The 15,722-nt window shown below is 42.9% G+C and overlaps 1 protein-coding gene across 1 annotated transcript in view; it reads left to right on the top strand.

Moving 5' to 3' along the window:
- The first annotated feature begins 518 nt into the window (after positions 1 to 518).
- LOC119397429 (multiple epidermal growth factor-like domains protein 8) overlaps positions 519 to 15,722 on the top strand; it is a 144,269-nt gene continuing 129,065 nt past the window's right edge. The window contains exons 1-3 of the mRNA XM_037664857.2: positions 519 to 928; positions 7,404 to 7,730; positions 14,349 to 14,512. Of these exons, the coding sequence (XP_037520785.1) occupies positions 7,526 to 7,730; positions 14,349 to 14,512 (369 nt within the window). The 5' untranslated portion in view covers positions 519 to 928; positions 7,404 to 7,525. The remainder of the gene's footprint in view (positions 929 to 7,403; positions 7,731 to 14,348; positions 14,513 to 15,722) is intronic.

Here is a 15,722-nt window from a genome sequence, read left to right as displayed (position 1 = left end):
ACACAAACACAGCACACCAGGCAGAAGGCCTGGCCCATTTAACTCATTTGCTCCGTCGCGCGGTAGAAAACACCACAGGACAGCGAATGCAAAAACTTACCTTGGCGTGGGTTGACACCGGCGTGAAGCGCACATGGCTTATGGCTGCCGATCAAGCTAGGGACAAGTGGAGCTAGGGGCGTTCTTTTCCTCAGTACCTAGGCCAGTGGCCATCTTCAGGGAGAAAAAGTGCCTAAAACGAGCGTTTCAGGCTCTACCGAATGGCGGCGCTGCGGTCGCTCCCTGTAGCGGCCACGAAAACAAATGTCGCCATTTGCGTAGCATTTGTTGTTCGCGAAAATACCGACTCATTTCAAACGTCCTGCTATGTACAAACAAATAGCTTGTAAGTTGTTTGTAAAATATTTCGATACAGCATACTTACGGCAAAGTTTAGTGCTCTCAGATCAAATACCAGGATTTCCCATTGCCACCAATATCACGCCTGTCAGGGCGTTGTTTTGTATAGTTTTGTTTGATAGTTCACTTTTTTTGCTCCGTGGGTGTCCGTGTTTTGTAGGAAGCTCTACCATGGCTCTACACTGACATTAGCTTTGTTGTTCCAAGTTGTGCCGAGCCGCTCCGTTTGCGTGCCGTGTGACAAGAAAAGGGCTCAAGCTCGTGCGGCTCGTGCGTGCGCGCATCAGCAGTGGTGATCGCCAAGTGATCGCGTCTGTCGCGCGCTCTAAAGTGGGCACCTTCGGCGGATGCCTCTTTTTCTGTCAGCTGTGCTGCACCGGAACACTGTGACCTTGCACAGCGCTCAACGATCAGAAAGCTCCCGTTATGCTGTTTTTCGGCGATTGTGATTCCCACTGATTTGCACTGCAAGTGCTGAAAGCTGCTCAACGCCACAGCAGGGCGTCCCAATATGGGTCGTTGTCATCTGGTGCGTAAGGGCGTCCTAAAATAAGTTGGTAGTAGTACTTGCATTTACTCCGAGAAATACGGCACGATATGCATTTCAACTTCAGGGAATGCAAATACGCTGTTTGCATTCCTTCCGTCGCCTGCGGTTTACTTCCGCGCGTAAGAAAAGCGGCGAAGGAGTCCAAAACTTCACTTCCGGGCCGAGAGCTGCAACTAATCGGGTAGCGAAACGCCACACGCTGAACAAGACAGGAAAACTTGAGCGGTCTACTTGGGGATCTACGAAACCCCGTAAATTTGAGCAAACTCGCAGATTAGCGCCGGTAAGTGCGCCGGCGCGTGTAGAGAGGTAGACGCTGAAACCATCTTTGCTCGGCCAAAGAAAACTTCCTGATCGGGAGGCGCATAAAATGCCTACTTCAAGCATTTCACGGAATCTTTCCATGTAATCCAACGCCAGCCTTTTAGTCAATTCATTAACTTAACGCGGAAATTTGCATGTGAAAGTACCCCTCCAATGCGAGGGACACACATTGCAACTTGTGTTGCGTTCCTAACTTCCTACTAGTGAAGTGAGCAGTGCGGCGCTGTAGCTGCATATTAAAGCTTCATAAATAAGGCAGTATAACAATTAATGCCATGCCTGTCTTGTAAATTTGCACCACAGCAGTGTGTAGCAGTTGTGCAAGTTCACACAGGTTCAGTGCATTATGGGGTGCTGCCAGTCTACTAGATTACATACGCCCCGCCACGGTGGTCTAGTGGTTATGGCGCTCGACTACTGACACGAAGGTCGTGGGATCAAATCCCGGCCGCGGCGGCCGCATTTTCGATGGAGGCGAAAACGTTTGAGGCCTGTGTACTTATATTTAGGTTCACATTGAAGAACCCCAGGTGGTTGAAATTTCTGGAGCCCTCCACTACAGCGTTTCTCAATCATATTGTGGTTTTGGGATGTTAAACCCCAGATATTAATATTATTACTAGATTTCATACTGATGGTTTGCCAGTGTTGTTGATTTCGGTATTTTATTAACCTTATAGGTTAGTTCTGCCAGCCACTCTGTCTTTTACGTTTTGTTTCTATCATCTATTTTTTTATGCTCTGCCAATTTCTGCACATATTAGGAATAATTTTCCTCGAGTAGACAAAGATAACCTAAAGGTTTCCCTTAAAAAAAGATGGGGAAAGTCATTGCTATATCTTTTTACAGTCATGCTTTGTTTCCTGAGCTTGTTTTAATAGGAATTGTAAAAAAAAAAATTTTTCTGTGGCATTTGCCATACCTTGGTATTGGAAACCCTGGCCTAAGGAAGTGTGAACTGTAGTAAACTTGATATACCTTCACCTTTATGCACACTATGCAGGTAGCTATATGCATAGCACACTATGCATGCAGCTATAATTGACGTTAATGTCACAACTATAGCAATTACAGTACTATCCAGCATGTGGATTTGCCCTGCAGTGCAGTTGTCTTGGTTGTCTGGGTCTACATTTCACTCTCTCTCTTATTTCAAACCTACCATGTTCTCGTCTTAGAGAAAGCTTAATACACATCTGATCAAAGTTTCAGTTTCCTTGGATTTGAGGCTTTCCTGCTTGCATTGCCTTAGCTAGCATTCTAAGAACCGCATGACGTATCTGGTGCCCACTTGTGTAAAACTATCAGTCCCTCCTTAGTTGTACATAGTCATGCTCTAGTAGGACTCGTTGTTGGATCTAGTTGGTGCATTGCATCAAGGAAATCTATCCAGCCAAAAACGGACAAACACAAGAAACGGTGAAGGAGACAGGAAGTCTAGCCGCTTTCCTGTCTCCTTTACGGTCTCCAACTGTTTTTGGCTGGATAGATTTCCTTGATAGTCATGCTCACCCAGTTGTAATGTCTTAGCTTCTGTGCATTTGTGCATATGCTTGTCTCTCTCTTGAGGAAACAACCAATGGTGATATTCCATTTGTTGCACAGATGCAACAGACAGTGCGGGAAAAGAAAAATATGCAATTCTTGGCACATATCAATACTTAAAGAGCTCTACGCACCTTATAGTTGTTTCATCTCAAATACATGTGCAATCCTGTACAGTCTTGTACCAAAGCTACCCAGTCCTGTTGAACGATGTGTGATAAGCCAAACACGCACTGCTTTACTATAAAAACTTGGTAAACAGGGTTTGTGTGCTGGAGCCAATGTTTCGACAAGAGGACTTGAAAAAGAAGCCTTGACGAAGACAAGTCCACTTGTCAAAATGTTGGCTCCAGTTGCAGACTTGAAGAAGACAAGTCCGCTTGGTGAAATGTCGGCTCCAGCACACAAACCCTGTTTACCAGTTCTTCATCACACGCTTCCATCTTCCCCTGACTCCTGCCTTTTTCTTTTAGTGCTTTAGTATCTTATATAATTCATGAAAATGCTTTCTTTCGGTATTTGCTTACAGTTTTAACCCAGGGCTGTATAGCACATGGCCATAGGGTGGCATACTACATTGAGCAAATTTTCATTGTCCCATTGCCAAGGTCAGACTCCACAGATGCTTAGTGCTGCAATTTACGCATGGCCATATACTGAAAAAAAATGTCACGGTCACTACATGACATTAACTTTTTGTGGCATCAAGCAATAGAAAAGGATATGGTGGCATGAAATCCTTTGTTATGAATAATTAAGAGAGGTTCATGAACAACAAGCCTATTTGTCAAGTGAACAAAAGCAAGACTGCACTATTGGCACATGTTTCTCAGTATGTTTAGAATGGATGACCTCAGGTAGTAGCAGCTGCAAATTGACGCGTTTTCTCTGTTTTTGCCTGACTTATCTACCTTAACAAATGTTTGGTCACATGGCAATGCGTCATTTTAGATCTCGTAACATAGGTGCCATTGATGTAGTCAATGTTTTATACATGGGAGGGTACAAAGGGCAGGCGTCTCTTCATTGACACATGTGAAAAGAGCACTGGCAGAATATTTTTTGCTGTTTATTCTTTCTCTGAAGGTCTGGTGCCTCGAAACAATATACAAAATACTGCCAAACCTCAGAAAGCCCTGGATAATTCAATATAACAGCTTTTTTACAACCAGTTTCGATTCTGTTTTTCAGAGTTACACTTTGTCATAATTTTATGACCCAGAAGGTGATTATGTAAGAGCTAGCACATTGTGATATTCTGGCACTCGCTCTGGCTCACTCGATTGCCTGTTATGCAGCTGCGCGTGTAGAAAAGTGATGTTTCAGCATAGAAAATGACCGAACAAGTCGTAGTGAGTGTCAAAATGCTGCACTGAGCTGCCCCCGCGTGATCACCTTCTGGGTTATGATGTCGTGACACAGTATCCGGAAATGAAACCAAAACTGGCTGTAAAGAAGCTGTTATATCAAATTATCCAGGGCACTCTCATTTTTGTCTATTGTTCTAAGCTTCCAAAGCTTTATTTAATGCTGAAAATGAATAGTAAAAACAATATGTCAATATCCCTAAAGGGGCATTTTGACCATGGTAAATAAATTGCTCAAGACACGGGACACTCGTGGAGAGAATTGCTCACTTTCATGCAGTGGGAAACGTACAATGTTGCCGTAAAGGTTAGTGATGCTCTCGTACTGCTCCGTCAAACCCCCGCCATTGAAGACTGCACATGTTGATGCTAAGATGCCCACGTTCACCTATTGGCTGGTTGTGTGAAGGTGAGCATTCAGTAACCACAAGATTGTCTGCAGCGCTACTTTATCAGTGGCCACAAAATTTATCAATGTCTGCAACTGTAACAATATTTATGATAATTTATAACTTAAAAAGTTATGGAAATACCACCTTGTTCATAGTGTCGACATAAAAATTCAGTTTTATGCTTCTGGCGTTTGTTTGTGGTCACCTGCTAGAGTTGTGGCACCACCTCTGCAGCCCAAGATTGAGCGTTGCTGAACATATCCTGACTGCTACTGCATTGTGCACCTTTGTGTTCACGTGGTCTTCGATTTTTTAAATTTTTTTTATTTATAGATACTGCGATCTGGTACCAGATCTTAGCAGGGTGGATATACATGAAAAAGTACAAACAGTTCAGCACATACAAATTGCAGGCTTTGTTCAAACATTTGTAAGAATTCAATAAACACGTAACGAGCAAATAAAATTACACAAACACAAACTCATAACATATTTCATGTGTAGAAAGTGTGCATTTGAACACGAGTAGATGCATAGCATGAACATGGAATTTATTGTGTATGCAGTTTATGAATTTGTGTGAAACGCACGTTGCAAGCTGTTTGAATGGGGAAACTGCAACTCTGCTGTGCAGTTGTAGGTTGAAAAGGGGATGCGAGGGATAAATATGCACTTCACTAGCTATTGCAGGACGCACAGCTTCAACAAGCATGCTTAGACTTCGTCAGACAACCAGGGTCAAAGCAGCAAAATTACATTCATATTGATTACCAAGTCCACATGATGACTGGTATTGCACAGTACGTGTTGGCTAGAGGGAAAATTCTTTTAATGCTTCTTTGAACTACTTTGGAAATATCAAACATTGATAGTGTTCATCATTACTGCCTGTAAACTTTCTGTAAGTTGAAATAATTTATAAACACAGCGATAAGTTGAGAGACAGCCTCTGCATGTCACCGAACCAGAAGCACTGCATCTACTTTAACATCCAAAACAAAATTTGAGCTACATGCCATCATGAAACTTAGCAGACGGAGTTTTGTGGCCACCTGCCTGCTCCGCTGCAGCCTCCACAGTGTGATCTGTTGAAGGAGAGGAAGCACTGTGGAGTATAGGATGGGCAGGCTTTGTTTGCTTACAACTCTGCTTCCACTGGACAAATTCAAATGCCTTTTGCTGCAAAATATTTTTGTATCTGAAATATTTTTTATAAGTTCGATAAGAAGTGTCACAGGGCCTCTGTAATGGGCTCGCAAGATGATAGTGAAGACTTCATTAACCAATTTCTTGACACAGTGCTAACGCAAAGGTGTTTGAATGCGTAAATTGCACTTCTCATCCATTTTAAATATAAAAGTTGAATCTTGCGCATAAAACCTCAAGAAATAGCACCTTTTTAAAAATTCTTAGAACCAGATAATGTTTAACAATTCAGAGATAAATGTTCATTCAGTGTAGAGGAACAAAATCAGAATAGGCAGGGTTTCAACAGTGTTTGAAGACATTCGATGTGAAGCAGAGGAACCATTTAATTCGTGACTATTTTTTACTGGTACCAGAAAACTGCAACTATACTGTTTAACTGGAGTTCACCAACCTGCAGTATTTGCCATAGCTAAATGACAGGAGCAGCCCTTCCTTTGCCTTTATAAGGGACCTTGTCGAAACAAATACAGAAACATGGCTGTCCAATTTCCTTGAAATTGGCATCCTTCAGAAGTGCCTACATCTGTGACCTGATACTCTCGTTAATGAATACATGTGAGGTGCCTTTGGTCTTCTGTGACAAACATAGAATCAGAAGCTGTGCTGAGGTCAGCAGCAAGTTCAGCGACACCACACACAGATTCATTTTCTTTAAATAAGAGGTACTAGCATTTCCAACCAAACTGAGGCCACAGTGGCTATGAAAAAAAGTTGATTTTGGCCCTTTCCGGTTTTAAGATATGCAGCCCTCATTTAAAACATAAAAATTTTAGCAAAGGGTAGCAGGTGATATCCATCCTTCACTTCTGTTAGTTCCACAGGCACTATCCTGAGGTAATCCTGAAGCTTGTGATAAAACCTGTTTTAACATGGAAAACTTGTAACCATGTAGTGAACCGTTAACAGCTTACTGCAGTGTTAACAAAAAATGTCTTCGTACTGTTAAAATGAAATAGCATTTCGTATTGGCACCTACGTTGAAGTATACAATGTTTCTAGGCCGCGTGCACTTCCAGCAGCAAGAATGATGATGTGAAGGTGTTTTAATGTCATATAGAAACAGTAATCAGTGCCTGTGCATGGTGTACCACTGTAAAAACATAACAGCGTGTGCATATTCACCTCCAAATTGCATATTGACCTTATATAAGCATTTAATTTTCCTCATGGTTGTTCATGGCATCACTCTCAAGGATTGGTTGTCATGGATGGCTAAAAAATTTATGTGAATGTGCCAATTAATGATGGCCAACTTTGCAATTCGAAGTACCACTAAATGTAAAATGATTTTAGGAAACCAGTTTAACGTGTTGTTTACCATATGTGATATTCTCAAGCAACAGTCTCACTTTATATAGCAGCACCTGGAAAGGCCTCATGACCAAACGTCTCATGTGATGGTCTTGCTCCCTTACCTGGTTTGCAAACGTGATCATAGTGTCAGATAGGTGGCACTCCAGCTATATATCCTTATGTGGATGTTATGAATAGCGCTTCATGGGTCTTTTTTATTTCTTGTGCCACCAGAGCTTGTATTAATGTGGAATTTGTATATCTGTATGTGCAACCAGTCATCTTTAGCAATAGTTACATGTCACGAAATCGATTTCACACAGGTGTGGCAGTCTTTTGATGGGGGAAGTGAACAAGGAGCTGCGTGGCCTCGGTTGGAGCAACCATGCGGCTACTGCCGATCTGAGCCGGGCGCAGCCGTCTGGTGGCCAAAATGAGCTAGACCATGGCCATCTGGCTGCTGCTGCCCAGCGGGGCCGGGTCACTGCTGGTGCCACTGCTGCTGGTATGTTGCTTGCCGGGCCCAGTGGTCGCCAAGCCATCGGACACCTGCAACCGCCATCGCAAGATCCTCACTGCTCCCTGGGGAATCATCACTGATGGCAATGACAGCTACCGTAATGACTCGCACTGCGAGTGGCTCATTAGAGGTGGGTAGCTGTCAACCAATAGACACTCTTTCCTTTCGCCTGTCTTTTACTTTCCTTGGTGTATTGCACCTTGTTATTTCATGAAGCAACCAATAGGTGTTTCTGTTTGTACATTTTCTTACTTTTAAAATGGCAGAAGTCAACAAGAAACAGAAATGGCACTTTGTAAACTTTTGTAAGGAGACTTTGATACTTCTGTATGTTGAGATCTGTTAACTCACGTTTTTTAGAGCTGCAGTGTCAAAGGTGTCATATTTTTGCACACTTTCTATAAGCTTGCATCACGGTTGTCACATTTCTTTATGTGGCCTGCACCTTTTATGCTGTTTTTTTAATGTCCCTGATTTAAAGGGACACTAAAGAGAAACAATGAATTGGTTTAGATCGATAAATTATGCCTTGAGAACTCTAATGTTGTTAATTTTGTCATCATAGGCTAATTAATTGAGGAGAAAATCAAGTTCAAAGTTTCATTTCTAAATTTCGCGCCAAAATCTCCCTGCGTGACGTCACAGATTTCGAAGTGTATTTATTGTATTTTGGCGCCATTGGCTCAACAAAATTACCCCAAACTTGGTATGTTAAGTCTATGGCCCCCTCTGAGGACAATGTACTACTTCATTTTTACTGATTAGGAACTACGTAGTTTCTAGTAGGCGCCGTCAAAACATGTGACGGTGCGGAAACTTAAGGTGGTGTCGCCACCCACATTTTGTTTTTGCGCGGTTTCTCGTTTACTAAGCGTCTTCTCGCAGCAAGCGTGGTGTTTTTGGTATCGTGAAAGAGTACTTCACTAATATGAGAAAAATCGTTTTGCTCTTTAGTGTCCCTTTAAATGCTCTTTCCATGGCTAAATGACCAACATTACAGCTATAGGAAGTAAAACTGAGCTTGTTTCTTAGTGTGGGTCCTTTCAGCAGTGGTGATGTTTGAAGTCAATTCTTGAAGTGTCCCTTCACAGGTCTTTCTTAAATTATATAAGTGCTTAGGTTATAGCATTATGAAATAATTTGCCCCATATTTTAAGTAAAGGAGCTTCGGGTGATAAAAGGCTACCTTCCCTTTAGCAGGGCTCTTCCTCCTCAACATCTTTGCTGAATGCTCGGCTTCACTGGAGATCATTTGGGGCCAATATTCGCTTCCTATAATCATCCGCTGGCGTGCAGAGGATCACGGAGTCCACGCTTCGCGTTTGCCTGGTTGAGCACTACACTACCAAATACTGCAAAAAACCTGGCCGCTGCCTGCTCTAGGCTGCTCACATTTCCTCCTCCATTAACCTGATAACCTGTAAATGCCAAGAAGTTTGCAGAATAACTAAAATGCTCTGATAACGATCACTGCTGAGCTTAAATATGGAAATTGTGGTGGTAGTCTTCTGGTGTGGAGTGATGACCGCAAACACGTAGATCCTGGTGTTGATCAGATATTGATAGCTTGGTGCTCACTGAACCTATTTGCTGCAATGACTCTGCTTGCCAGTTGATCCTAATTGACATGGCTTAATGATGTTAAATTGTATTAACCATCTGAGGGAGGGTCGAACTTTTTCGTGAAATGCACTCCAAAAATGTGTATTTTTTATTGCTGAATTAAATTCTTCAGACGATTCTATTTAAGAAAAAAACTTGTCTGAAATTTTTTTGCATGACTGTGAAGTGACAAAAAAGTCATTTTTGCTGTTACATACACATGTTTTTTTCGTGAGTAACATCAAGCAAAATCCTAAAAAAACACTTCTGCAGTTTTTACTAAAAATTAGAGCTGTGCGAATAGCAAAATTTTGGGTGCGAAGCGAATTCGAATAATAAAGATTGAGTGCGAATCGAATCGAATAATTTCGAATAATTTTCGAATATTTCTCAAACATTTTTCGAATAATTCGAAGTGAAATTACAGAAAAAGTTGCAGAGAATCCCTAAGTATGTTCTTGTGAGATCGCAACATGAAAGTGTTTCTTTTCGCTAGGTTGATGAAGCTCTGGTGGGGTCATATTTCATAGTTGTCTTTCTTATCAAGGGTGAGGCAATGTAGAGGCCGAATTGTATTTATGTACATGATTTGGTTCAACCAAAGTGTTGCCGACAACACTTTACACGTGATAGGCAGAGATGCCATTTCCTCAGCCTCTCCTTCTCTTTCAACTTCTGTGGAAGGCCAACTGATGTGGCGGACAAGGGTGTGCTCCCTTCAAGTCCGGAGTTCAAAATCTGCCTCGTAGACGTCGATATATAAGAACATCTGAAATTTTGGATGCTAAAAAGCTTCGGCGTCCGATTTTTCGGACTTCCTGCCCAAGTTTCAGGTCCAAAACAGCTTTAATTGAGCCCCTAACTCTGCCAAATCTTTCATCTCCATATTGGAACCAGCATTTTCTTGAGTTAATACATTTGCGACCGTAGCAGAGCTTGAAAGGCAGCTTTGCCGCAATACGGGGGTGTAATGAGGTGAAGCATATTGAAAATCTAGGGACCACTTCCAATCGGACGTTGACTGTCTCCTGCCTAAGTTCAACCGTAACGGAGCTTGAAAGGCAGCTTTGCCGCAATACGGGGGTGTGATGAGGTGAAGTATATTGAAAATCTAGGGATCATTTCCAACCGGACTTTGTCTCTTAGCTAAGTTCGACCGTAACGGAGCTTGAAAGGCAGCTTTGCCGCAATACGAGGGTGTGATGAGGTGAAGCATATTGAAAATCTGAAGGGGTCACTTTCAATTGGACGTTGACTGTATTTGTTTTTGGGAAGTTCGAATAGTTCGAATAGTAATATTTCAGTGCGAATCGAATCGAATAGCAAACACTATTCGAAAAATATTCGAAATTTCGAATATTCGCACACCCCTACTAAAAATTATGTGTTGTGTTAAACATAGCACACAGACATACAAAATACACTTGGGGAATAGTCCACATCGGAAGAATCGCCGCTCAACTCACTAGCAGCAAAGCAACCGGCGCGCACTTCCATAGCGTGAGCGAACTGCGCGAGTGAGCGCACGGAAGAAAACTGTATGGTTTTGTGCCCATCTGGAAAGCAAAACGAGCGAGAAAGCTATAATAATCCTTCGTCTTATTGCTAACGAGGCGGAGTTAGTTTTTCCGAGTCCCCAAAACAGGAAATGCAACCACAGCGGCATCGTTTGTGTAATTTAGCGCCGCACAGAAACACATGTAATCACGCCCGGGGAGCAATAAATGAGAGTAACAAGTGGTCACCCTTTGGGGGATTCGAAACCAGACAGCCATCTGCTTCGCGGGCGCGAGAAGCAATAACCACCCGAAGGATGAAACCGAAACCAGCCGCACTGCGTGCACATGCTCAGATGCGCAAGCGAAAGAAAAGAGAAAACAGCAGAGACATCGGCGTGTGAAAAAAATTCCACGTATTCCCGAAGTATGGCAGTACACTGTCGTCCTTTATGAAAGGGAACATGCGAGCGCACGGCCTGCGCGCTGCGGCAGCTGCGTACAGCACCATCAACCGAGAGCTGAAGAAAGCACGTCCGCTTTTGGCGGCATCACCCGCTGCGCGACCGAAGCGGGAGCGTAATCTAGCAGCGCTTGTCCACCGGCCATGACTCGTTATTTTGTATGCCAATAGATGACGCCAAAAGCGGGTGCGCTTTCTTTCGCTGTCGGTTGATGGCACTGTAGGCAGCCGCAGCAGAGCTCAGGCCGCGCGCTCGCGTGTTCGCTTTCATAAAGGACGACAGTGTACATGCCAAGCAAGTGAAATGGTCGAAAAAGGCATGCAAAACCAGCCGAATCGCATGTGCGCACTTTGATGAGCAAGCGAAAGCTGGCGTGCCGCTTTGGAAGGGAAAAAAAAACGGAGAGACATCGGCACATGAAAAAAATTCCTTGTATTCCTGAAGTGTGGCAGCACATGCCAAGCAAGAGAAATGATTGAAAAAGGCGCGCATTTTAAACATACAGGCCATGTCGTACATGTATGGCGAAAACCCTTTGGTGCCTGTTAGGTGATGCCGTACATGTACGGCATAAACCCTCAAAGGGTTAAGGTAAATGTTCAGTGCCTAGCAAACATAAGGCTAATCATGTAGCATAAGTAATCTCAAGGAGAAATTAAGCTTAAATGTCGTACAGATCAAAACAAAGAGATGTGTTTTTCAGCTTATGAATACATTAATACTCTTCATCCAAAGATGCAAGAAAGAAAAAAAAAATGATTCAGGAAATACAGAAGGCTTGGGCATGGACACCTTTGCAATTACTGATGGGTTGAGAAAAGTACTCAGAAAAAGCTTGAGCAGCCTCTGCATGCTTGTGATGAGTTAAACTGGTACTACATCTTATCCTAGAAATATTATCTATATTATTTGTGTTAGATGTCCACTTTAAAATTAACCTTAATAATTTTTGGGATTTTAAGTCCCAAAACCACGATGTGATTATGAGGGACGTCATAGTGGAGGTCTCCAGAAATTTTGGCCACCTGGTGTTCTTTAACGTGCACCTAAATCTAAGTACACGGGCCTCTAGCATTTCGCCTCCATCTAATTGGGGCCGTTGCGGCCGGGATTCGATGCCGCCACCTTCGGGTCAGCAGTCGAGCACCATAACCACTAGACCACCACAGCGGGTATAAAATTATTAGGGGTGTGCGAATATTCGAAATTTCGAATATTTTTCGAATAGTGTTTTCTATTCAATTCGATTCGCACTGGCATTTTACTATTCGAACTATTAGAACTTCCCAAAAACAAATAGAGTCAACGTCCGATTAAAAGTGACCCCTTCAGATTTTTAATATGCTTCAACTCATTACACTCTCGCATTGCGGCAAAGCTGCCCTTCAAGCTCCGTTACGGTCGAACTTTGCCAAGACACAGTCAACGTCCACTTGGAAGTGGTCCCTAGATTTTCAATATGCTTCACCTCATCACACCTCGGTATGGCGGCAAAGCTGCCTTTCAAGCTCCGTTACAGTCGAACTTTGCCAAGAGACAGTCAACGTCCGATTGGAAGTGGTCCCTAGATTTTCAATATGCTTCACCTCATTACACCCCGGTATTGCGGCAAAGTCGCCTTTCAAGCTTTGTTACGGTCGAACTTTGCCAAGAGACAGTTAACGTCCGATTGAATTGTCCCTAGCTTTTCAATTTGCTTCACCTCATCACAACCCGGTATTGCGGCAAAGCTGCCTTTCAAGCTCTGCTACGGTCGCAAATGTATCAACTCAAGAAAACGCTGGTTCCAATATGGAGATGAAAAATGTGGCAGAGGTGGGGGCTCAATTAATGCTGTTTTGGACCTGAAATTTGGGCAGGAAGTCCGAAAAATCGGAAGCCGAAGCTTTTTAGCATCCAAGATTTCAGATGTTCTTATATATCGACGTCTACGAGGCAGATTTGGAACTCCGGACTTGAAGGGAGCACATCCTTGTCCGCCACATCAGTTGGGCTTCCACAGAAGTTGAAAGAGGAGGAGAGGCTGAGGAAATGGCAACTTTGCCTATCATGTGTAAGTGTTGTCGGCAACACTTTGGTTGTACCAAATCATGTACATAAATACAATTCGGCCTCTACATTGCCTCATTCTTGATAAGACAACTATGAAACACCACCCCACGAGCGCTTTATCAACCTAGCGAAAAGAAACACTTTCATGTTGCTATCTCATAAGAATATGCTTGGGAATCCTCTCTAACTTTTTTTTCTGCAATTTCACTTCGAAGTATTCGAAAAATATTCGAGAAATATTCGAAAAATATTCGATTCGATTCGCACTCACACTTCAATATTTGAATTCGCTTCGCACCCAAAATTTTGCTATTCGCACAGCTATAAAAATTATCCTTAAATGTCTGGGTAGTCACAAAAGTGCAATTTTGTGAGGATAAGAATGTGAGACACTAGCATTTGCACAAATACTGGTATGTTGTAGGAGCGTATCCCAGCAGACAAGTTTGGCAGCCATGGTATTTTTCATTGTGCCTCAATTTCTTGCTAATCATTCTTTTTAGCTTTGCAGAGACTTAGTAATTACAGTAAAAGCTCATTAATTCGGATCTCACGGGGCCCGAAAAAATGTCCGAATTAACCAAATTCCGAATTATTGAAAGTATGAAGAAAACAATAAACAAATGTCTGTTAGGTTAATATAATACACTTTCATTTTCTTGATGAATACGTAAATTTTTACGTAAATCTTGCACTTACTTTGCATAAGAGCAGCTTAAAAGCTGCAATTTTTGCCACTCGTGACTTTGTTCACAATGTGACTGTGGCTCAAGACCTTCCTATCTTAATCAACCCGAAACATGCTAACCCGAGATTAACCAGAAACGTCGTTACCGTATGGTTCGCACAGATTGCGCCACCTCGTTTCGGTCGTCCACGAATGCCACTTTCGCTCATTTGCCTAGCACAATTGCAGTGCTCCAAGGATTGTCCCAGTTAACTGGATTGCGGGCAAATATGACCGAATTAACGAGAGTTTATGCCATTAAACACTCTGTATACCGGCCGGGACCAGATAACACGTCTGAATTATCCGATTTTCTGAATTAACGGGCATTGAATTAACGAGCTTTTACTGTATATTGTTTGCCATTTATTTCTTGCGCCCTAATTGAGTGTTTTTCTCTGTTACAGCTAACTCCAGCAAGCTCTACATCACATTGCGTTTTCACGAAATGGCTACGGAATGTGCCTATGATCACGTGTTTGTCTATGATGGTGGCTCGTATACCAGCCCACTGTTGGGAACCTTCAGTGGCGAGTCCATTCCACCACCTGTGACAGCAACATCCGGCTCGGTAAGTATTTTTCTCTGAACGAACTGTTCTAGCTGGAGTTTATATTTCTTTAATTTGCAGACCATCGTCTGAGCTCCGTTTCTAAAGCTGTAAGAAAGGGACATATTATTGGCGGCTAGGCTTGTGCGAATATTCGAGCACTTCGAATATTCGAACGAATAATATGGTATTCGAATTCGCTTCGATTCGAATTTAAATTCTTGAAAATTTAGAAGTATTCGAAAGTAACGAATAGTTGTATATTAGTCCACTTATAAACCCCCCTGTAAAGGTGGTTTCACTGCAGTGGAGGGGTGCTCTACTGTGAATACACCTTTCCAGAAAAAATCTGCACTGCCACGAAGCCCCACTTCAAGGTTAAATGAACATATTACCCTCACATCGATTCATCATTTTTTAAGTTTAAAAACTTGTTATACCAGCCTATATGCTCCAAGTATAGTAAATTTTAAAACATAACATATTTTACAGGTTATCATTTGCATTCTACCGAAAGCCAAATCCTGCTACTATTTAAAGGAGTCATGAAGCACCCCTTGGGCTTGTTGAAAAAACACATCCTGCGGAAAGCTGACACGGCTATAAACTGCTCAGCCCAAATATTGCAGTCGTGCGCGCCGTGTAAAGGCTACAAGCGGAACGCGAAGTTGCTGTTTTTTCAGGCGCCGCCTTTTCAAACAGAGGCCGGTTCTCACTCTCGTCGGTGGGCGGGGCGGGGCATCTGCTCGTTGACGTCGCAATCTGCATCTCCACGTCGCAAAAGACATAGCATCCTCATTGGCCTATAGCCGACATAAATCGAGAGCAGCGTTGGGATCAGATGCATTTCTTGCCATGGGGTGCCGCCACTTTCCGGCACCACACTCCTCAGTACATGGTAGCCGCACTCGCGCATGCTAATCACAGCGGGAGAGCAATCGCGTTTTATGATGTGTGCTGACGTAACTTCTCTCCCCCGTGCCATTCCTCCCTGTGTAGCTTTTAGTGCACTCGTCGGCACGAAAAAAGAGAGAAAGTGCTGAGAGCGTGCGCCAAACCCCCGTAACTCCGTTCGTTCTTGACGGATTCGAGAAATTTTTGCAGCAATCGATTCAGGAGGCAGTAAACTCCGATACTGAGGTCATTAGATCATTACTTGGAAAAGTGGTTCATGACCCCTTTAAAGTTGCTTCTACTTCCTTTGAACCAAAAAGAATGACATTTACACATG

The sequence above is a fragment of the Rhipicephalus sanguineus genome, chromosome 1 (assembly GCF_013339695.2).
Source record: "Rhipicephalus sanguineus isolate Rsan-2018 chromosome 1, BIME_Rsan_1.4, whole genome shotgun sequence".
In the NCBI taxonomy this organism is placed as follows: Eukaryota; Metazoa; Arthropoda; class Arachnida; order Ixodida; family Ixodidae; genus Rhipicephalus; species Rhipicephalus sanguineus.
This window is presented reverse-complemented; position numbering and strand designations above follow the sequence as displayed.